Source organism: Nansenia antarctica (assembly GCF_963989245.1).
Source record: "Nansenia antarctica genome assembly, chromosome: 1".
Taxonomy (NCBI): Eukaryota; Metazoa; Chordata; class Actinopteri; order Argentiniformes; family Microstomatidae; genus Nansenia; species Nansenia antarctica.
The window spans coordinates 96686275-96709831 of NC_137674.1; the positions used below are offsets into that span (position 1 = coordinate 96686275).

Consider the following 23557-nt stretch of genomic DNA (forward strand, 5'->3'; position numbering starts at 1 on the left):
AGGGGAGTGAAGTAAAGGCGTATGGATATGGTTTATTGAAACAGTGTACATCGGAATCAGCATGGTAAGGACTTGCCCTGCTTCCTCCCCCCCGAAATTCTCTCCTACCCATGATTAATTTGACATTGGTGATAATAGTATACACACCAGAGGAGGATAATCGAGGATAAGCTCATTGTAAATGCATGGAATGGATCCCATGCATTACAATGAGCCCGTCCTCTGATTTCTACCTCCACCAGCATTTACAGATACACATAATGCATCATTATCTGTTGAGTTTTTACTGTTTTAAGTTAACTCTACTTTAAAGAAAGCTAAGGAAATTCTCAAGAATTGCCAAGCAGAATTGAGTACATCAGAGAGAGAGAGGAGGAAAAAAGGTGGTCACATTGACATTTCTGTCAAGGCCAAGAAGGTCTTTTGCACTTTTCACCAATGTGACCGACCAAATAAGTATCATCATCTGTTGAGTTTTTACTGTTTTAACTCTACTTTAAAGAAAAGCTAAGGAAATTCTCTTGGAAGAATTGCCAAGCAGAATTGAGACCATCAGAGAGAGAGGAGGAAAAAAGGTGGTCACAGTGACATTTCTGTCAAGGCCAAGATAGGTCTTTTGCACTTTTCACCAATGTGACCCAGACCAATAAGTGGGGGGAGTGGCTGGCTGTACGTATTAGCGCAAGAACGTCCTACGTTCGCGACGTCACCCGGGCGGTGTGGCACTTCCACGGTGTTCGTTGAGAGCGCGCTTCTCTTCAGCACTCAGCCCCTCTGCCTCTGCTCGTTCAGACCTGCCTGTGCCGAGACGAGACATTCGTGAGAGAAAATAGACAGAGGGACCAGTCAGGATCAATCGAACCGTGCCAACCGCATCGCATTTGCTGCAGCAACCCACCACCAGACCAACTCTGAATTTACATTAAATATGTCTACCGTCCTCCGCTGTCAAACGCCACAGGTAAGAATTGATTTCGGAATAAACGGGATTTGTACATCTTGTTCTGGATGGGAGCGGAAATGTGAATCGCGCTCCGATGGCATGGTCGGGATTTGCAAGTCGGGAATAATCGACATAGTTTTTATATTTAACCACACACAAAAAAAAATATGTTTTCAGAGTACGTTTATCTCCAAACGTTTATAGCAGGCACATCTTTTGTTTTGGTTATGATGTGAATACTCTATTCCCGCCTTGACGACTGATGCGTATGAATGAATAGGCTCGCTCTGCCCGGCCATGGTGGTCTGGCCATGCCTGATCATCTCGTCTAGAATGCGATTATATAGATAGATCTCGATTATATGTATAGATATATATATAGATTATTATGTATATGTATAGATTATATGTATAGATCTCGTCTAGAATGCGGTGCGCATTGTTTGTTTGGGTCGCAATATGTCTTTTTAATGGCTTAGGTCATCATTACCAACAAGCTACCGTAAGGCTAAGCTGTGTGGAAAAACGACCAGACATTTATTCAGTATTCTTGGCTGTTATAATATTACCCGGGCTACGATGGTTGTTGCCTCGCACGCAAGGTCACAAGCTAACACTTAGCTAGCTTCCTTTTCCCGATGCTAAACGTCTCGAGCCGGCGACGGAACCATGTTCCTGTTGTAGCTTTGTGTTTCCTTTAGTATTCCATTGCCGTGTTTGTGTGCTCACGGTACAAAAGAAGAAGGCTATTTGATTATTTTTTTTAGCTCTTCGTGACGTTAGAATGATATGGTTCTATCTCCATTTTTGTCAAAATTGAGTTTTTTTTACATAATCTGATCCATTAGGTGTTTATTAATGCCTGTGTGGTGTTATTTTTAAAATGTTGACATTTTTGAGTTAGTAATTAATAAAATACAAAGGTTCCATCTCATAGAACATAATGGAATGTAAAAACGTTGACGCTCAATATCTCTGAACTGCCCTAAACGGAGATAGAACCGTATCATTCTAAGCTCACGTCTTGCTACTGACCTAGCTCTTAATGTCAGTGATAGACATATCTTGAGGCTGTGGTCTCGTTTGCACAATCTGATGTAATGTTAGCATTAAGCAGCAACGCATGGTCTTAGCTATCCTCCCGCTAAGCTACACACTTACGCATGCGCGATGTTCCGTAGCGTAGCCGTATAAGGTGTGTCAGCGAATTAGAAAGAAACGGATTCATTGATTTGATTGGACCATACTTGTTTCTGGGTTGGTTGATTGGTTGGTTTGGCAAGCGATCAACTCGTGTGGCCCACTGGCAGTGCCCACCTCTTGAGTTGGGTACAGACTGTCCTTTCCACTTTGAACCAGGCCACTCGCTGTAAGTGGAGCACCAAAAGATCCATTGTATCACTCCTACATTTGTCACTGCATCTTGCCCCAATGAGGCTGAAAACTAATATATGCATCCTCTTTGATCTTACCCTTATCAATGCATCACCAGTTTTCACTTTGTGATTTAAAAACCTCCCATGGCCCAATTCCATCACACTGGTATCAGTACAGGAGACCCACGGATGGAATTGTCACCTTGGCACAGGTTTTTGGAATTTCACCTCATCCTGTTTGAACAGGCTCTCCTCCCCATTGCCCACCTGGTTGTGCGTCAGCAATCTCCCAACGCTGGGGTTTTGACCTATGGGGAAATCCTTTTGCATCAGCTGCCAGCTTGCGTTATAGGTTGGTCCTGTGGTCCAGTGTAGGTAGCGGGAAAAATCTGGACACTTCTTTTGGAAAATGGTGGGTGTTGCTGTTCCCTGTTATCTTGCCATTATCACTGAGACCGTTGTTCTCATCTGAATTCCAGGTCAATCCATATACGTTTTGTTTTATCCAAGAGAATTGGATCGGTCGATCATCATTATATTATCTTGTACACTTTTACAGTCATAGGGGTGTGTGGCCCAGGACAAGGAGTTTTATTTGGAATTCAGAATTCATTGCTTTTGAAATAAGCGATAGGCAGCATACACACCTATGTTGTCATACATTTTGTAAAAAAATAAATAAATAAAAAATCAATTTAAGTCATTGAGTCAATGTACTCGAAAGTCCTGGATGCAATTTCTGAGACATTGCTGGACAGCACAAACCAGTTTCGATGTGAGCTCTAACAGGGCCTAACACTGGAGTCTATAGCCTACTGTTGGTAGAGTGCTTGGTGGTGGTGGCCATTTTCCTCCCCCTCCCCCCTCTGCTGTTCTATCCCTGATAATTTATTGTTTGCACTTTTGTGTCTGATTAGTCAAATGGAAAAAGGGGGGGGGGGACATTTAGAAACCAGCCACAGTGACAAAGTAATGACACCACGTCTGTCGGTCTCTTTTTTTTTTCTCTATCCCTCCCTCCTGGTCTGTCTATCTTTCTGTTAATACCCCCTAGGTCTCTGTCTTTTCTGTCTGTGTCAGAGACCCCTGGGTTCACACCCCGGCTTCCTCTCCCTGTCAGTACCATGTGAGTGACCACTTTGACTGTAATGAATGAGAATGTTTAACGAGCCCTTGGGTAAGGCAGAGCCGCTCTAATGCCCAAGTCTCTCTGTTGCGCCTATCTGCAGGCTACCTGCATGTTATTGAATCAAAATGTTCCAGACGCGGTGCCAACCGCTCACTGGAGGCTGGTTGAAAAGAAACCTTTGGACTGGGCTCATTGATAGCATTCCTCATTCCATTCCACGCATTACGACAAACACTCCATTCCGTTACAATGTCCTCAGATTTCTACCTGCGCCAGCCTCTCCAGCCACCACTACTCCACATTGAGTTGGCAGTCTGTAAAAATTGTTTGTATCGTTTGGATTCTCCTCGCCTCTGATCTTAAAGGTTAGAGTGGATTATAACAGGGAGAAGGAGTGGTAGTTTAGGCAAACATTTTAAAAAAAAATATATAAATTGTCTGATGGTCCATCCTCCAAATGGACACAGACAGTGTGGCATGGCAAGCATCCTGAACGTGTCTGTCGGTCGGTTCTCCTACCTGTGGTTGATAAGAACAGAGAGAGAGAGTTCACCGGTTTGATTTCCTTCGTTCATTTCTACTCACTCCCATTAGTGGAGCCCTGGTGGTGTCAGTCAGAATCTCTATCAGATGTTTAGTCACTGGCAAAAACATATCTAGACATGTGGAGGAGTGCGGGGGAAGGAAAAGGAGAGTGGGAGGGGAGGTACAGCCCATTTAAAGGCGCAACAAGAGCCACTGGAGCGTTCAGAAGGAGTTGCATAACTGTTGAGAAACTGAGCCGACTGACACACACACACACACACACACGTTACACTGCTATATTGTACACAGGAATACAATTAGAACCTTTATTCAGCTGTTGGTAACCAGCATTGCCTTTTCCGTCACTCTTCATACAGGCTATGGTACCACGGCCCTTACACCCACGACCCAAAAAATCACTACACACGCATACACACAGAACTAGTGGGCGGGAGACACGCCCATCCAGATTTACAGAGTAGCCTCCCCCTCTCGTTGGTCATGTGACACATGCTGTTCTTTTCCACAGCAATGCAATGCATTTTTCGTAGTTCAAGTCCCCTTCTTCTTCTTCCTCTCCCCTGGATTCTACCCCCCTTCCCTCTTCCCTGTACAGCTTGTCCTTTCTCCCCCTCTCTCTGGCTCTCCGTGGTGTTGTGTAAGCCTTGCGTGTGATTAAAGTAGAAAGACTTTTCGTGCCTCTGAGACGCCTGCGTTGCTCTTCGACTATGATTATCTGATCACGGCCCCCCCCCCCTCCACAGACACACAAACACACAATATTCAGAGTGTGATTCCAGTAGTTTTCCATAGAGCGTTAAGGCCAGTCAGGGCAGCTAGCGGTTGACTTGCCAGCTGCAGATGTCTTATGGGCCAGATTAGTGTAATTGAGATCACTTACTTACGATTATCTGTTTAGGTGACAGTGGAGTGGGTTTGAAGCCAGGAGGCTAAGTGTGTGGCAGTCGAGAACTGGTGAGTGCTTGGTTGGCACTGCACTGCTACCCTGGTATGGCCAACCATTAGAATGGTTAGGCTAATTGGCATAATCCACGATGGCAATACATTTAATTGTTTTGAATTAGATTGTTCTGTGAGGGGGGGAAAAGCATCGCCCTAAAGAATAATACACTAGAATAACTGTTGCATTTCCCCGTCACCAGGCAGCGGGCTTATGCGTAAGCGTGACACACACACACACACACAGCCCCCCAGCTACACACGCACACACACACACTTAGTTTTTAACCAGCTAAAAACAAAAAGCTGCACAAAAGTGTCTTTCACACATGGCCTTGGGTTTTAAGAGAGCATGTGTGTGCCTGCGTGTGTCCGTCCTTCGCTGAAGAAGACAGTCAGTATTTCCAGCAGCACACAAAGAGCAGTTTGTCTGTCCGAGTTGGCCACCTCCTGTTGCTGCCGAGAAGTGTGTGTGTCTCTGTGTGTGTGTGTGTGTGTGTGTCTGTGTGTCTGTGTGTGTGTGTGTTTACTTGTCTTGACTTCACTTGTCCTGACCACTATCCGGTACGTACAAATCACCTGACTCTACTCCCAAACAATTCCATGACTCCGCTCCCAAGTGGACCACACAGCCCCAGACTAAGGTCACAACGGCGACGCAGACCCTTCCTTATCAATTATCAGTTAGAAACGACGTAACCGGCCACAATAACAAAAAGACGAACCATAAGATTTAGGTCATCTTTTTATGTATGATTTAAGTTCTCTCTCAAAGGTGCCTTTGTTGAAGGCCCAGGCAGGGTAATAGGAGAAGGGTGCATCCCCGAGCCTGACTGCTTAAATACATCTCATGTGCTTAAGATTAGGTACCGGGTGGTTCTCTGGCCACAGCCACCCAGGCCAGAGCAGAATAAGGCTTTAAGAATTTAATTCACAGCTTCGATTTTTCCCTCACACACACTCTCCTTCTCTATCCCCCTGAGTGTGATCATCTAAGAACTCTGAATTGCCCCCTCGGCACACACTCCAGCGAGGAATTAATAAGTTAACATTTTCTTTAGTCTTTCCTTCCTGGACCTGCCAAGTGTTCTTCACCTTCACATATTATTATTATTATTACTGACGTCACATACTGCTGTAAGACTGAAGTGGAGGTTTATAGGCAGGTGGCGAGTCATGCAGATCACTCGCATACACACACACACACACACACACACACACACACACACACACCACTTGTGTATGCTACCTAGCTGTCCGCACCAGTGACAGCAAGCAAGAGTGTTAAATATATTATATCATATAGATTATATATAACACAAATTCTGTGTTGAGTGAGAAAGTCACCCATCCACATCTCTCACACAGCCTGATTCCCGGGGATGGCGCCTCATGGTATGGAAGGGGTTTCAGCACGGTGCAGCTGCTGTGGTCCCCCCCCACCCCTCCGTGTCAGACTGTGGGTGATAAAAAAATGCCTTTTTGTGATTGATTGATTGCCCCCAGCCAAACCCCTCATTCCTCCTTCCCCATCTCCGCCACCCCTCCCCGGCCCTTTTCCGTGTCCTTGTGTGGAGGCGGCTTTCTGGTGTGACTTTGCGCAAAAGGTTGAGACACATTCATGGGCTCCTCTGCGTGGCGGAGAGGAAGTGCGCGAGAGAGAGAGAGAGAGAGCGGGGAAGAGGTTTCCTGTTGCGTGTGTGTGTGTGGTGTTAGCCTGCTAGTGTCTCGTAGGTGGGGGTAGCAGTGGTGGTCAGTCAGGACAGCGGGATTGCCTCTCTCGCTCACACTTAAAGAGATGCTACAGGATTAGGGTATATTTTCAGCCACAAGTTCCTAAGATAAGCACTCACGGCGGCCAAACACGGGTCCCTGAAATAACCAGATAAGATATTAGGGTTGGGGGGGGGGGGGGAGGTCATGGCCTCGCGGGCCGTGGTTACCGGCAGATTGTGAGTGGGCGAGAGAGTACCGGTCGGGGCTGGAGCTCGTGTGGCGGCGGGGGCGAGGTGTGAGGGCTTGTCTTAAGACGGTGAGTGAGACCGAGGCGGAGCTCGGGTCTGGGAGAGCCGAGGGTGTGTGTTTGATCCGGATTAGAATGGGCCTGTCTCAGTCTGGGGGCACGTGGCAGCCGGGGAGGGGGGGGGGGGGGGATCAGGAGCCTGGCCTGGAGACTGTATAGGGCCTGGAAAAGACTGAGGGGTCGGTGTGGGGGGAGATGATACTGAAGGAGTGGAGAAGGAAGGAGGGGTTAATACTACTTGAGGGTCTATTTTGGTGAGTGGGCGGGGCTGTCTGACTGCCGGTCACTGCCTGACTACCCCACCACGCTGCTAGGCTCTTTGACCGGTGGAACACGTGGGCCCGAGACCGTTTGTGCTTTCAGCAGGTGCCAGGGAATGTAAGACTCGTTTCAAACTAACATTGTTCTGTGTGAATTGTTGAATTGTGTTTTGTCTTGCATGACTAATGGTCTCCTTCCTCTCTCTCTCTCTCTCTCTCTCTCTCTCTCTCTCGCTCCTCTTCTCTTAGGTTATAATGCACGACCAACACAGAAAAAGTAGTACTCTATAGCCAAAGGGATCCCGAGGACTTGATTACAGTCGCTTCAAGCCTGATAGTTTGCATCGGTGCGGCTGCCCCCCCTCCCCCCCTGCTCACGGACCTCGACTGGTTGACTGGCATTGCTTCTGACACCCCCCCGACCCTCCTCCACTGGTAGAAAAGACCTGGGTTCCTCTGTGCTCTGTCTGCTTTGCCTTCTTTTGGACTCTACTCTACTGTCACCAGTAGTACTCCCTGGATTTACATCATTCGCTATTAGGTAAGGCCTTTACGCATGCATGGGAGATATTACACACACACACACACTCCTCATTGTTGATCATGAATGAATGAAAACTGCTGTTATGAAAGATGCTGTGTGTATCATACAGTGTGGTCCCACGGGGGTCGTATATTGATGTGACCTAATGTATCTGTCTTTGTGTTTTCCTCCCATCACGCCCATCCTCAGACTTTGCACCTAAATTTAATCAAGATGATTCCAAACGGTTACCTCATCTTTGAGGACGAGACTTTCCTGGATTCCACCGTGGCTAAGATGAACGCCCTGAGAAAGAGCGGACAGTTCTGTGACGTGAGACTGCAGGTAAGTCTCTCTCTCTCTCTCTCTCTCTCTCTCTCTCTCTCTCTCTCTCTCTCTCTCTCTCTCCCCGACCCCCATGAGAGTGCTCACCTGTGGAACTGGGAAGCGCTGGAGGCAGGGGGATGAGGTGAGGTGCTGCTAAATGTCAAAAATGTAAAGGTGTACAGACGTGTTTGTCTAAATTCCCGGAACATTTTTATGTAATACTTTTCTGACTCGTTTCGTAAGAACATTGCAACAAGGCTGGAGGCAGTCTATTTTCCAGGACATATTTACTCAACGGTCTCCTCCTTAAGCTATGTTGACGTCCCCATAATCCCTGTTGAAAATGAATCCCTCCCACCAGTCTAGTGAGGATGGTTATGTAAATGGTTTGGTAAATGGTAATTACACTGCACTCGTATAGCACCTTATTCCAAAGCGCTTTAAGATGGCCGCTCGTTCACCCATTCACACACACATTCGCACACCAAGCTACCATGCAAGGCGCCGGCACGCTCATTAGGAGCAATTTGGGGTTCATTGTCTTGCATAATCTTATTGATGTAATCAAACAGGACCCATCCTATCTACTGACTGAGTCTGGGGTCTAGGCGAAGTGAAGACCCAAATAAACAAATAAATGTGATTTGGATCTTCCTTGAAACAGGAGGGCACAATTCTATTGGGCCTGAGAAGGCTCCTCCTACTCCCAATTCCTCCTCGAGTTGTTTTACGGAAGCTAACCCGTCAGTCATTTCATTTTGAAAACCAACAGCCCCACCCACTTCTGGCTGCTCAGTAACCATTGAACCAGCTATGTTTGACAGTCGTTACTCCGAGAGAGACTAGGAGGTTATTTCTGTACTCAAGGTCGCTCACCTCGTCTCTCTTACCTCCTTCATCTCATCCCCCCATCTCCCACTACCACTCTCTCAAATCCACTGTGGAGAGATGAGTCACAACCTAGCATACTAACATATTCTGTCATCAAGAAACCAAAGTTAATTCAGAGCTCATTTTATTATGCCAAGTTGACAGAAACCTTTTAAATAATCCAAAATCATAGAGAGAGATACTCATACACACAACACAGAGAGAGAGAGAGATACTCATACACATGACTCAAGGCAGAGACACATTCAAAGATCTCCTCTGTAGGCAATCCCCAAATCACCTCTTTCTTCCCAACTTTTGAACTCTCAATCTTTAAACCAGATGTAACCTTTGCCTCTCCATAGGCTCAGGAATGTATTGCAATAACAGTAGCCAGAAGAAGTAAACATGGAGTCTCAAGTTAAAAGTTCACTATACATTTGTATGTATAAAGGTCAGCATCCAATAGATCATATTATTAATTGAAAGTATGAATATAGCATTTTAATAATGAGTTGATCAATTATCACAATCTTCTACACCACTCTCCCCCCTCAACTCTCTCTCTCTCTCTCTCTTTCTCTCTCTCTCACGCTCAAACACTCATTCACTCTTTTAGAAATGAGTGTTTTAGTTGGTTTGTTTGACCCGTTACAAATTCATCGAAAAGCCTTTGTGAAGGAGACCCCTAGTTCGCCCCCTCACCTGTGCTCTCTCTCTCTCTCTCTCTCTCTCTCCCTCTGTCCTCCGCAGGTGTCCGGTCACGAGTTGATGGCCCACCGTGCCGTGCTGGCCTGCTGCAGCCCGTACCTGTTTGAGATCTTCAACAGCGACATCGAGTCTCACGGCGTCTCTCACGTCACCTTCGAGGACCTGGACCCGGAGGCTGTGGAGATCCTGCTCAACTACGCCTACACTGCCCAGTGAGTGACCACCACCACCATGACCTTTCATCTTTCACTTTCTGACCCCCACCCCTCCAACACTTGACCACAGTCCTCCACACATCTCTGCTTTTTCTCCTGTTAAACACACACGTCACTGACTGACTGGCTCTCTGTCTGTCTGTCTGTCTTACAGGCTGAAGGCAGACAAAGAGCGGGTTAAGGAGGTCTACACTGCAGCCAAAAGGCTCAAGATGGAACGGGTCAAGCAGGTAGGTCCCTCTGCTCTCATCCCCCACTGCACCGCCAGGATACCGTCTGATCAAGACCTAATGTGAACTAAACACAGTTCCCCACTTCCTCATCATCATCTCTCTCCAATTGGTCAGATCTGTGGAGACTACCTGCTGTCTAAGATGGATTCCCAGAGCGCCATCTCCTTCCGCAACTTCGCCAGCTGCATGGGAGACGGCCGCGTGCTGGGGAAGGTGGACGCCTACATCCAGGAACACATGCTGGAGGTCTCAGAGCAGGAGGACTTCCTCAAACTCCCCCGCCTCAAGGTGAGCCCTTGCCTGGGCATGCGGGGTGGGGATGGTAGGGGGGCCTCAGTGGGTAGGATGAGATGGGTCTTTTGTTTGAATTAATGGAGTTGGGAGAGAGCTTGGAGTTAACACACTTCAGTAAACAGTGACGCATTGTGTTTTTAGCTTTTTAACATCGACTTTAGATTAGCACGACGTAGGCATTTTTACATGACATCCTCCTGAAAAACCTATTAATTCCTTCAGGTTTCAGGGATGATCATTTTTGATTTAAAAGCCGAGCTGCAATAATCCAACTGTTAATTGTCCTCTGGAGACAGGAAGTGAATGCTAGCTTTATCGATCATGGGAGGATACACATTGATTAATGAGCTCCACAGGAATGGCGATGCTGTGCTGGCTCCCGCCCAAACCCACTACGCCCAGGCAGAGCAATTATTGAGTCTCACACGACATTTATATCTTAAGTTGAATTGCATAAATCACATTTCTCCCTTCACACAAGTTGTTAAATGATTATTATCAGACTCGTTAATTTTGCTCAAATGTGTCGCATGTTTTCATAACGATCAATCCATCAGTTAATGTGGACGTGATCCAACTTTACTTCGCCAGGCCCTTATAAGGCTCTTCCTTCCTGCTCTTAGAGCGTGTTATTTCTGACTGATCCCAGTTACCGGTCTTTGGTTGTGACCGAATAGGCCAAGGGCGTTTAGTTGTTATATAATCTGCTTTGTCCTGTGGTGGCCCCAGTTAAAGGGGGTCATGGCTTAACCCAGCCCTTTAAACAGCAAGGGGATGGTGGACTAGTAATTAGGGCTGTCCCAAACGACTATTTTTCTAACGATTAATCTAGCGATTATTTTTTGGGTTAGTCTAACGACTAATTTATCGATAAGTCTAACGATTTTTTTTACTGTTCGGAAAAAAAAAAAAAAAAAACTTACCATGTGTAGGCCCCCTCCACCTCACTGCTATGTTTAGCCAACTTGAATGCCAACATGGCCATTTAGAAGTCTGTCCATCACCACAACACATAGCTAGCTAGTAGCTACATAGCTAGCTAACGTTACTCTCGCTGCTATGTTATGATTAGCTAAATTGATGCTAACGTAGCATGCGAGCTACGAGCTAGATAACGTAGGTGCGAGTACCACAATGACAATAGGCTACCGTAGCTAGCCAGCTACATAGCTAACGTTACTAACACCAGAAGACAAGACATACAAACTGTGGTGAGCTACATTGCTTGTGTAACATTAGCTAGTAGCTATCCATTTTTCACTCATACACGGCCGGAAAAGTGAACAGAAATACAACGGTGACTTACGGTGGTGCTATCTTGCGGCTGTCTTCACAAAGAGCTCCAGGATGCTTTCGCTTGAGGTGCTCGTTCATTGCAGACGTACTGCTGTGATAGGCTATTTCATTTTTGCACAGTTTACAGACCACCACATTGTTTTCTTTTTTGTAAAGTACTCCCATACTTTGGACGATCGTGGGCGAAGTCTTAGCTGCCGGCTCTGCCTCCATGTTTGCACTGGTCGCAGCCATTTTGAATGAATGAATGAATGAATGGTCTTTATTGTCATTGATATAGTACAGGTACCAAACAACGACATTTGGGAGAGGGGGCTCCCCTGGTGCTAGAAATAAATAAAAAAAAATGTTTATTTACGACGCACATTACGCAAGTCGACGTATTGACGTAGTCGATTACGTCGACGAATCGTAACAGCCCTACTAGTAATGAGTTGATAGTTTGGCTATGGTCTTAGCTTCTACTGTAGTCTGACTGGGTCCTGTGTGTGTGTGTGTGTGCACAGTTAGAAGTGATGCTGGAAGACAGCCTGACCCTGCCCAGCAACGGCAAGCTCTACTCCAAGGTGCTGAGCTGGGTCCAGCGCAGTCTGTGGGAGAACGGAGACCAGCTGGACAAACTGATGGAAGAGGTCAGTACCTTGCTCCTAAATTTCACCTGCACTCATCGAACCACAGCCCATCCCTCCTTCCTTCCCCCTCTCTCTCCTTCCTTGACATTCAGAAGTCGTTCAGGGGGGGGCATGTTGCCAAGTCAAAAGTGGCGTGATGCCGTGCCATGTGACACTGACTTGTATTAGGATTGTTTTGTTTTTTCGTCCTTTCTTTCTGATTTTTATTCTTTCCAAGTGTTAAGTTACTGTATGCAGTAGGCACTGTACCTGACCATACTGCAAACTAGAGGTGAGCAGAACAAAAGCAGTGTTGCCTCTTGGCTGTTTCCATTTTTGTTTCTGTTTTGGGTCCACGGTGGGGTTCACCTCCAGTGTTATTGGGTCTCTTCTCGAGCGCAGAGGTATGCTCGCCTCTCTCTGCTGTCTCACTGATGCCCTTCTCTCTTTGAGCAGGTGTGTGTGTGTGTGTGTGTGTGTGCGTGTACGTGTGTGTGCGTGTCCATCCACCAGTGCTCCAGTACTAACGACTGTTCCTCCCCATTGATTTTATCTCTCCTTTAGGTTTATTAACAGCAGCAAGAGAGAAGACTGAAGAGCCAAGACTGAGCCACCAGGGTAATGAGTCAGAGAGGGGGAGAAAAGAAGGGGAGAGAGGGAGGAGAGAAGCAGCCCCCTCTCTCTCTCTACAGCCAAAGCATCACTGAGCTCCCATCTGTCAATGGCGCACACACACACACACACACACACACACACACACACACCCATGCACAAATATGAATGCATATACAGTGCCGTCGGAAATTATTCAGACCCCTTCACTTTTTCCACATTTAGTTTTGTTCGACTCAATTAAAAAGTACGGTACTTTGCCATCAATCCACACCCAACTCCAGAATAACAAGGCGAAAATAAGGGTGTTGAAATTTCAGTAGATTTATTCAAATTGAAATACAGAAATCCCTCATGTAGATAAGTATTCAGACCCTTTGCTATGACGCTAAAATGCGAAAATGTTGAATTTGAGTGATTTGTTGATTTCATTTTTGCATTTTAGCTCATTTTAAGTGTCATAGCAAAGGGTCTGAATACTTATATATATGAGGTATCTCTGTATTTCAATTTGAATAAATTCCACAGTCCAATTTTAATAAATGTACTGACATTTCTGTTTTCACTTTGTCATTGTGGGGTATGGTGTGTGTTTTAATGTAATCCATTTTATATTGAGTCTATAACACGACAACATGTGGGAAAAGTGAAGGGGTCCAAATACTTTCCGAAGGCACTGTACATACAAACACATCTCTGAGATAGTATGCATACATTTACATGCATTTCAATGATGTACAAATACGTGCTAATACATTGATACCAGTTGAGACTCTCAGAAATACTCATGGAGAATACATACAGTACATGCCCCCCCCACCACATGGCCAATACACCATAGCCCATATTCACTGTTAAACACACCGCAAACATTCTATTTGAAGCAACCGGATGATTTGTCTCTTTCTCTGTTGAACAGACACAACCAGCCACCCATTTCTAACCCATAACATTTTAATCCAAATATGACCTTTTAAGTCGGCACGGGTAGAATGGCCATTTTAACCATAAAGCCCACATACAGCTTTTAAAATGGTGGTCTGCTCCAGTATCTAATCAGCACCATAGCCACCATAACAGCCCTTTCACCACTTTAATCACTTTCTTTACTTTTTGGGGGGTTTCTTTATTTGTTTGAAACAGTTTTTTCTTTTTGTTTTATTCATATAACTCTTGTTTTCTATATATATATATATGTATAATATAACTGTTTTATTCATGTAACCATGTAACACTTCGACAAGCTCAACTCCGGTTGCTACTTTCCTTTTTCTTGTACTGAATTGACCAACCTCAGCTGTGAAAGTGGTTCCTTAGCAGCGAGGGGTGAAAGGTCACGGAGAGGACCCCTGGTGACCCCTTCCCTCCCCTCTGTCCTGAAGACATTTCCAGACGTTGCGCCTTACCCAACCCCCGACTCCTTTTCTAGACATGAAAGGAGAAGAGAGGAGGAGAGATGCACAGAAGCAGCAGGAGCAGCAGCGACGTCAACTTTTTATATTGACCCCTAAAAATAACCCCTCTCCATGCAGCTGTGTGTGTGTATCCATGAAGACGTTCTCCAGGCCAGGGATGGAAGACCAACCCCTCCCTTCCCCTCCGCCGTACCCTCCCCCCTCCCCTTCTCCTGCGCTGCCCGGATTCTGTGTGTTGCCATGGAGACAGCAACATGGGTGTTGTGTCGCTGTGTGTCTTACAGGTTCAAACGCTGTACTACTCAGCCGACCACAAGCTGCTCGATGGGAGCCTCATTGAGGGAGTTGGACATACTGAGGTGTTTGGTGCGGAGGAGGACCACCTCCAGTTTGTGCAGGTACACATGCCGTGCCTGTCCCCAACCATCTCCCAGGCCGGACTCTATAGAAGCCCCATAGAGTAGATGTAGAAAATTAAGACTATAGGGCTTGTGTAAGTAGCGACTAAAGCAGGGCTTATATTCGACCCAGATGGTGTGTTATTTATACAGATTCATACAGATTCTCAGACCACTTGCTGAAGTTGGAAGTGGAGATGGAGATGAACTGGTTGGCTGTAGTCTGTCCTAGGCTGTAGTCTGTCCTAGATTGAGAAGGGACTGGGAGGGGCCGCCCCCCAGTAGCGCTCTCCCCCGCTGTGGGACGAGTGTGTCGTGTCGTGTGGCAACTTCTAGGTGAAGTCTTTAGCGTGGCTTGTGTCTGTGCTGGCTTTTGGTGTGCGTTAGTTGGCATCAGGTGCCGTTGTTGGGTTCAAGATTGGTGAGTTTCTTTTCTAGGCCAGTTGTAAGACAGACAGTAGAACGTAGGTGTAAGTCAGCGGGTGGTAAGCCAGTGTTGGTTCTCCTGCCGGGTGTCTGTAGCTGCGCTGTGCTCTTGCAGAAGAAGCCCCTCCGTGAGAGCACCACCACCACCCAGAGACAGATGAGCTCCAGCTCCTCCGGCAGCCTGTCCCCATCTGGCTCTGCTGCCAACACCCCCCGACAGCCCTGCAGGAGAGAGTGGAAGTACATTGCCTCTGAGAAGACCACCAGTAAGTGTGTGAATGGGCTGAATGCTGGTTGGATGGATAGGGTTCGGTAGGGTTAAGGTAGAAGTGTGTGGGTGTGGGTGTAGGGGTGTGTGTGTGTGTGTGTGTGTGTGTGTGTGGGGAGGGGGATATAACACGTGTTGACGAAAAAACACAAATGTAAGTATAGCTGTTGCGGTAGCTTAACATTTGACTGTTCCCCTCCTTCCATATTCATCAACCTCGCCCCTCTCCCCCCCATCTCCTCTGTAGAGAACAACTACCTGTGTCTGGCCGTGCTGGACGGGGTGCTGTGTGTGATCTTCCTGCACGGCCGCAGCAGTCCCCAGACCTCCCCCTCCGCCACCCCCTGTCTGATGAAGAGTATGAGCTTCGAGGCTCAGCCCGAGGAGCTGGTGGAGCGCCCGCTCTCACCCATGCACTACGCCCGCTCTGGCCTCGGCACCGCCGCGCTGCACGGCAGACTCATCGCAGCAGGTACGGCACCCAGCTAATGAGCAGCCTAGGCTGGCTACTCTCTTGGGCCTGCCACGGTGTCAGCCGGGGGGGGGGGGGGGGGGGGCTGGTGGAGACAGGCTCATTGTAATGCATGGAATGAGAAATGGTACGGTACCACCTCCCCTGGTGTCATCCATCCAGCTGTCTGATCTAAAGGTCTAGTGTGTGTGTGTGTGTGTGTGTGTGTGTGTGTGTGTCTGTCTCTGTGTGTGTGTCTGTCTCTCTCTGTGTGTGTCTGTCTCTCTGTGTGTGTGTGTGTGTCTGTCTCTCTGTGTGTGTGTCTGTCTCTCTGTGTGTGTGTGTCTCGTGTGTCGTGTGTGTGTGTCATAACTAACGTGTGTTCCTCCAGGAGGGTATAACCGGGAGGAGTGTCTGAGGACTGTGGAATGTTACGACCCCAAGGAGGACCGCTGGACCTTCAGCGCTCCCATGCGGACTCCCAGGGCTCGCTTCCAGATGGCTGTGCTGATGGTACGTCCCGCCCTCGACCCGTTTAATACCCCTGATTCAATTGGTTAGCTGTCGACAGACCCTCTGGCCCATCAGGTTAAGTATTGACTGACTTGGGCCCGCCCCTCTACCTTTCCCCCCTACCGTAGGGTCAGTTGTATGTGATGGGCGGCTCCAACGGCCACTCAGACGAGCTGAGCTGTGGGGAGACGTACGATCCGCACGCCGACGAGTGGACTCAAGTGCCAGAGCTCCGGACCAACCGCTGCAACGCAGGTACGGAAGGGCAACGACCCTCTACAGATTTACCAATACACAATTGTTTTCTTTAAAAAGAAGAAGAAAAACAACTGAAAACAAATCTGTTCTGTTGTGGTCCTCAGGCGTCTGCTCCTTGAACAACAAGCTGTTTGTTGTGGGAGGATCCGACCCCTGTGGGCAGAAAGGCCTGAAGAACTGTGACTCTTTTGACCCCGTGACCAAGGCCTGGAACAACTGTGCCCCCCTCAACATCAGTACGTCCCAGTCTTAACACGCCTACGCCTACACACACCGCTCACCGTCTCAATTACACACTCACAGTATCCATCACACACACCTACACACAGTCACCCTATCAGAGTACTGTTGACGGAACATCATGTAGTGTGCTGTGAATATGAGATGGGAGTTAGTTGTTAACCGTGTGTGTGTCTGACAGGGAGGCACCAGGCGGCGGTGTGTGAGCTCGATGGCTTCATGTACGTGATTGGTGGGGCGGAGTCGTGGAACTGCCTGAACACAGTGGAGCGCTACAACCCTGAGAACAACACCTGGACCCTCATCGCCCCCATGAACGTGGCGCGCAGGGGCGCCGGGGTGGCCGTCTACGCTGGTGAGACAGTAATCTGGGCTGGGGGGGGGGGGGGGGTGTAACGGGAGGGTTAAAGTGGGAGGCGATGGCATCCTAGCCTTAGCCTGTGGTCAGCCTTGGTTATGTTCTGTAGAGACACGGTGTTTGTTTTGGGAACTTGGCAGAGATGTCCAAATCATTATCCCTCTCCCAGATCAGGTCAGTTTGTGCTGATGCTGACCCCTCTCTCCCCTCTGCATCTCTCTCCCTCTCTCTCCCTCTCTCCCTCCCTCCCTCCCTCTCTCCCCTCTGCATCTCTCTCCCTCTCTCTCTCTCTCCCTCCCTCCCTCTCTCTCTCTCTTTCTCTCCCCCTCCCTCCCTCTCTCCCTCTCTCTCTCTCTCTCTCCCTCTCTCTCTCTCTCCCTCTCTCTCTCTCTCTCCCCCTCCCTCTCTCTCTCTCTCCCCCTCCCTCCCTCCCTCTCTCCCCCTCCCTCCCTCTCTCTCTCTCTCTCTCTAGGCAAGTTGTTTGTGGTGGGCGGGTTCGACGGCTCCCACGCGCTGCGCTGTGTCGAGGTCTACGACTCCGCCAGGAACGAGTGGAGGATGCTGGGAAGCATGACGGTGGCACGCAGCAACGCAGGCGTGGCCGTGCTGGGCGATGTCATCTGCGCCGTGGGCGGCTTCGACGGAAACGACTTCCTGAACACAGTGGAGGTGTACGACCCCGAGACGGACGAGTGGAGCGACTCTGCTGAGGCCCTCCACTCCTCCGACTGAGGGTCCGGGGAGGTTAGGGGGGGTTACAGTGGTGCACCTTTCCCAAACTAACAGGCTTAGTGACGTAATCGTGTTTCGTGATGTTCTGTGCATGAGCGGGGTGGGTTGGGGGTGGGATGGGATGGGGTAGGGACGGGTGATTAATTTGGGCGAGGGGTCTTCAGTGAAGACTGGCTTATTTGGGGGGGGTGGGGGGAGGGTTGCTGAAAGCAACATGTGACGCCTTTGCATATTGCATACAATATTTTTCGTGCTGTATATATTTTGTTTCTTTTTCTCTTTTTTTTTGTCCAAGAATGCCAACATTTAATACACATTTAGTGAATTCTTTTTTTTTGTGTGTGTTGAAAAGGTTTGTGTATTGTTTTCTTTTGAGGGGTTTTCAGAGAAGAAGCTACTGTTCACCTCAAGGCTACCACGGACCTACGTGGTCTGGATAGGTGGACCTACTGGAAAACGTTGGGTTGATTTGATTTAGAAAGTGATTCAGAATATTTTCTTTTGAAACTGTCATTTTGGCACACATATTTAAAAGATCTGCAGTTTGAAGCCTTATTCAAAGAGAGGTTAACTCCCATGGCTTTTTTGTGTCATTTAAACTAAAGCTGGATTGCTTTACGAATCTTAAATGATGGCCTTTTTTATATTTTTATACACTGCTGATTTACCAATAGATAAAGTAGCGAAACACACATGACAGTTGAGTCATTGAATCGTGCCAGTTTTAGTAACACAGGTACTCACACACACACACACACACACACAAACTACCATGCTTTTGTGCTTCTGCTAACCAAATCTTTTGTTACTGCGATTTGACTAATTCACCATGTAGAGATGCTGTTTACTGAATATCTTTTTCTTTTACCTTCTCGTGTCGAGTGTTTAACGAGGTTCAGAACATTGGCGTAGATATTTCTTTTTTGGGGGGGGGTGGGAGGGGTTAGAATGATAAGATTGGAAAGTGAAATTCTGTATTCACATTTGTAACGAGCTAATATTTCTTAACTAATAAACCATTTCAACCTGATGGGTGTGTTTTCTGTTTCATCTGTCAGTGAACGAGACAGAGAAAAAGATATGGGGTGGCTGGTGTGTTTCAGAGCCCCACTAACTCCCACAGCAGTGTTTGGTGGGATGTCTTCGCCGTGAGCCAAATCATAGAACCTAATCTTTTCACCAGAACGTCTATTTAACCACTGTAGTTAAACTGGATCGAGTTCAGTGTAACCTACCACTTAATCCTCAATCTCAATTATTGTCCACAAATTCTTTTGCATTATTCCATCTCCCTCTCTCGGTCTCTCAGTGCACAGGAGAAGGCAGGTACTATAATAAGCCTCCGCACTCGGCAGCTGTCTCCTCCGGTTTCCGCAGGGATGACCTCACTAAGATGGTTTTCTCTGCCCCCGTAAATGTCTAATTTTGGGGGGGGATTACATTAAGCTTGGTGGTAGTGGAGGGAGGGAACCGTAGTCACTCTGAATCACATGACGTCACCAGGTGGAATCCGCCAACCTCACCTGCTCCCCCGATCATGATCCTGGACATTGGTGACTCATAACACGTGCCTAATCTATCCCCTTCCACATCCATTCATAAAAATAACCTCCAGTAATCTCTGACGACCAGCCTGTCCAATCACCTCAGCACCTGGCAGAAGTAGGCGAGGACGCTAAGGTCAAGACTGGAATGCTGGGGACACTTTATGGCGTTGACCAGAAGGAGTATTATTATATCACTCCTAGTCTTCCCTCTATTCTGGTTCTCTGCACACGTCCCTATGGACGTACACGGACAGACTTGTAAACAATGTGTTGCATTTCCTCAGCTTTCCGTGGCCCTCTGTGTAAACAAACAGGACCCGTTGACCAGAGCTGAAGTCACCTCAGTGAGTTGGCAAATGACACCAAGGTGTGGTGCTGTCATGACGTTACAGCGTCACAGCAAAGTGAGGGAGAGGAAGCAAGGGTGTGTTCATTTGGGAAAGTGAACGGGAGTGCGTCATAGCAACAATGACATCTGTAATACAGGAGGGTGAGACCGGGTCCATATGAATCAGACGCTTCACTGGAGGAGCCGGAAGAGAAGAACAAGGCTGCAGGTCCCAGCAGACGTCTACATGAGGATTCCTGTTTTATACCAAGAACATTATTTCACCAAGGGGCACCAGGTTGGACTCGTCTGTCTTTTTCCGATACCATTCTGGTGTGCATGTGCAGTTGAGACATGAGGTTCAGTCAGTTCAGTGCAGCCATGATGTTTGGAAAGCACCAGTCTTCCGTTACCTTGACCTCATCCCCCCATGAACCCCCTTCCACAGTGGGATGTCTCTGCTGCTTTAACACAGCAGCAGGTAGAATCTCTCCCTGCTACCTTCACCAGCCTCAGAATCTCATTAGTCATTGCTGACACCTAGCCGGGTCTATGTGAACACGCTATAAGGCTTCATATAGACTACACTAGGGTGCTGCCACTATGAGCTGTCTTTAAGGCGTAACAAAAGTACAGTATTGCCACTATGAACCGTTAGCTAGTAGCTACTGCTGCTGTGTCAAACCTGACTTTATGAGGCATGTAGATTACTAAATATATACCATACGTTATCAACAGCATTACTATAACAAAGTTATACTATATAAAAATGTTAAAACAGAAATATATATTTATTTACATTGAACTATCTTCACATGAGGATGATCAATATGAAAAATCTGTTAAAAATAAATATGTACAAAAATAAAATAAACAGGAAATGAAAACCTGAGCAGGAGTTAAAAGCTCCCAGCTCAGCCATGATGCATTAACAGGCAGATACCGCAGCATGCAACTCTTCTGTCACATTGGACTGTCTGTCTGACTCCCCCTGTAAGTGACAGTGTAGAGAGACAGTGGAGGCAACCGCCATGCATTAACCGCCATGCTCCCAGATGAGAGATGATGGCGGCAATATGTCAAAACGGTGTCGTCGTCCATTTCCAGAGTGATGTCATTTCTGATGTCCCACGACTGATTGTTATCATCCAGGTCCCATTGCAAATATTGCAACACCTCAAAAAACTAAAAAGTTCAAGTCGGCAATACATTCAGAGGTCTCATGGTAACACCGTACAATGATGTTGAAACCAGAGGAGGCTGGTGGAGGCAGAAATCGGAAGACAGGCTCATTGTAACGCATGGAATCGGAATGAGGAACGCATGTTGTCCTCCGATTTCTACCTCCATTGGCCTCCCCTGTTTGAAATGGGTCATTAAACTATAATACTGTCTGTGAAAACATACAGTGAGGGAAATAAGTACACATCAACATCAATGTTTTAATTCATATTTCCATTGCTGCTATTCACATGAAATGTAAACCAGACACTGGACTTAAATCCAATAGAAAATGTGTGGAAGTAGCTGAATATCAAGATTCACCAGCGGGTCCCCAGCAACATTTACAGACTGTCTATGTTGAAGAATGGGCCAAAATCCCACCTGACCACTGTGAGAGATTAGTTTTTTTAGGAAGCGTCTTGAAGCTGTCAGTGGAAACAGGTTTCTCTGCCGAGTATTAAATACATTTCAGTTAGCGTGTTCAATACTACCTTTCCTGTGTCACACCACACACATTTATTCCACATAGCTTTTTTTCATGGATTAGAATGTTACATTACATTTCTTTAGTTGTGTCGTTTTATTGAGTTAATACCAATTTTTTTGTGAATAGCTGTAAGGGAAATATGTTGAATTAAAAAAATTGTTGATGTGTTCAATACTTATTTTCCCCACTGTACCACTCTGGTGTCGACATAACCTGAGTAAGGAACATGGACAACATCCATTAATACACCATTCAGCACAGCATCAAGAAACACATTGTTTGTCTCTGCACACTCCAATACAAACACTCTTTAATCACACTAACACACAAGAAACTAAATAAATTCAATGAAAATCTGTTGTCTAAGTAACTGAGATAATGGCGGCTGTTATGATACAGTTTGTTCGGTGTTTCAATGTTATTGCTGAGTAGCTGTGGTTGGTTGTTCTTGTCCAAGCTTACTGGGTTCTGGTCCAATCAGGTCCATGTGGTGCAGTTGACCCGTCGCGCCGTGGCCTGAGCACAGCGCTCCAGAGTCACACTCAGCGACGCCAACTGGGTCCCCCCCACATGCAGCTTCTCCCTAGGAACACACACAAGCACGCACGTACGCACACAGAGACACACACACACACACACACGCAAATTAGATCTAAAGCACACACCAGAGACATGAGAGAGCAAGAACGAGAAGAGCAGAGGGAGAGAGAGAGAGAGAAAGGAGCAGATAGGGAGACCGAGCAGGAGAGAGAGTAATGACGCTGCCTAGAGTGTCTATATTAAATGAATGGCCCTCCACAGTCATTGCCCCCAAGTTAATCACCTCTGTTAGCTAAGCATTTTGAGTTAGAGACCCTAATATGAGACTGTGGCCTCTTTAGACGTGCACGCACGCACGCACGAGCGCGCATGTACACACACACGCACGCACAGATAGAGAGAGAGAGAAAGAGACAGAGAGACAGAGACAGAGAGAGAGAGAGTGCATTAATAACACAGACAAAACATGACTGTTCTCTATAGGGGTCCTAAAAATATCTTCTCCATGAGTTTTATCCTGCTAGTTGAGTTATATAAAAGGAACTTAGAGAGAAGATGGCCTTGTTAGTTCAGTCACATTGCAAATGTTGAACAGAACGTACTGTGCACATTAGACAAAGAACGTCACTGTTGTTTTCCAGATGACAACATTGGTTTTACTGTATTGATGTCTTTGACTGCAAGACCAATGGAATCCCCACACACATACACACACACACACACACACACACACACACATGGCTGTGACAGTGGGCCTCTATAGCGTTGGCAGTACGGACACTGAGGGCGCTTGTTGCTTGTTTGTTTCGTTTCCTCCTCTTCTTTTGTCCCCGTCGGAAAGTTACATAACGGAGGAAGAAAGAGAAGAATCTGCCGACGCCCCCCCCCCCCCATCCATGATCAGTGTTTATGTAGCCACAAACTAAGGGATGGCAGGTTCCAGTAGGGACCGGTGGCTCTCCCCCATCTCTTAAGTTCCAAATCCCACGTGGCGCTGGGCTGTCACATCAGATCACGCTTCAGCGAGTCTGAGAGCTCCACTCTGGGACGCATGGAGACACAGAGGGGGACTGAGACGTGTGAAAGGCCTCATGGAAATGTGTTTACTGTTTATTTACACCACAGACCACGATGCTTCTTCACAGTGTGGCAATCACGAGTGGTTTGGGATTAAGCACATAAGAGCATTGACGCACGCGAACGCAGAGAGACATGTACTTACACCAGGGGAGGCTGGTAGAGGTAGAAATAAGGCTCATCGCAATATACGGAATGGAATGAGGAATGGCATTAAACACATGTTTGATACCATTCCTAATGTTTGATCCTGCACCATTCCACACATGTTACACAACGGAAGTTACACAAAGGCTACCGTCTAGGCTACAGTAAACACAATACATGGGGGTAGCCTAGAGAGGCCGGCTAGCAATCTGAAGGTCGCTGGTGGTTTGATCCCCGTCT

The 23557-nt window shown here is 47.1% G+C and overlaps 2 protein-coding genes across 2 annotated transcripts in view; one reads left to right on the top strand and one right to left on the bottom strand.

Moving 5' to 3' along the window:
* The first annotated feature begins 777 nt into the window (after nucleotides 1–777).
* On the top strand, nucleotides 778–18052 carry ivns1abpa (influenza virus NS1A binding protein a). The gene is made up of 15 exons (XM_080530336.1): nucleotides 778–961; nucleotides 7466–7757; nucleotides 7950–8084; nucleotides 9690–9859; nucleotides 10017–10092; nucleotides 10210–10383; nucleotides 12192–12317; nucleotides 14608–14721; nucleotides 15263–15413; nucleotides 15663–15887; nucleotides 16258–16379; nucleotides 16508–16634; nucleotides 16742–16873; nucleotides 17059–17232; nucleotides 17708–18052. Exons 3-15 carry the CDS (start codon nucleotides 7974–7976, stop codon nucleotides 17965–17967), a joined length of 1962 nt encoding a protein of 653 aa, XP_080386462.1. The 5' UTR covers nucleotides 778–961; nucleotides 7466–7757; nucleotides 7950–7973; the 3' UTR covers nucleotides 17968–18052.
* A 3522-nt stretch (nucleotides 18053–21574) lies between these two features.
* swt1 (SWT1 RNA endoribonuclease homolog) overlaps nucleotides 21575–23557 on the bottom strand; it is a 28002-nt gene continuing 26019 nt past the window's right edge. The window contains exon 20 of the mRNA XM_080528081.1: nucleotides 21575–22136. Within this exon, the coding sequence (XP_080384207.1) occupies nucleotides 22031–22136 (106 nt within the window). The 3' untranslated portion in view covers nucleotides 21575–22030. The remainder of the gene's footprint in view (nucleotides 22137–23557) is intronic.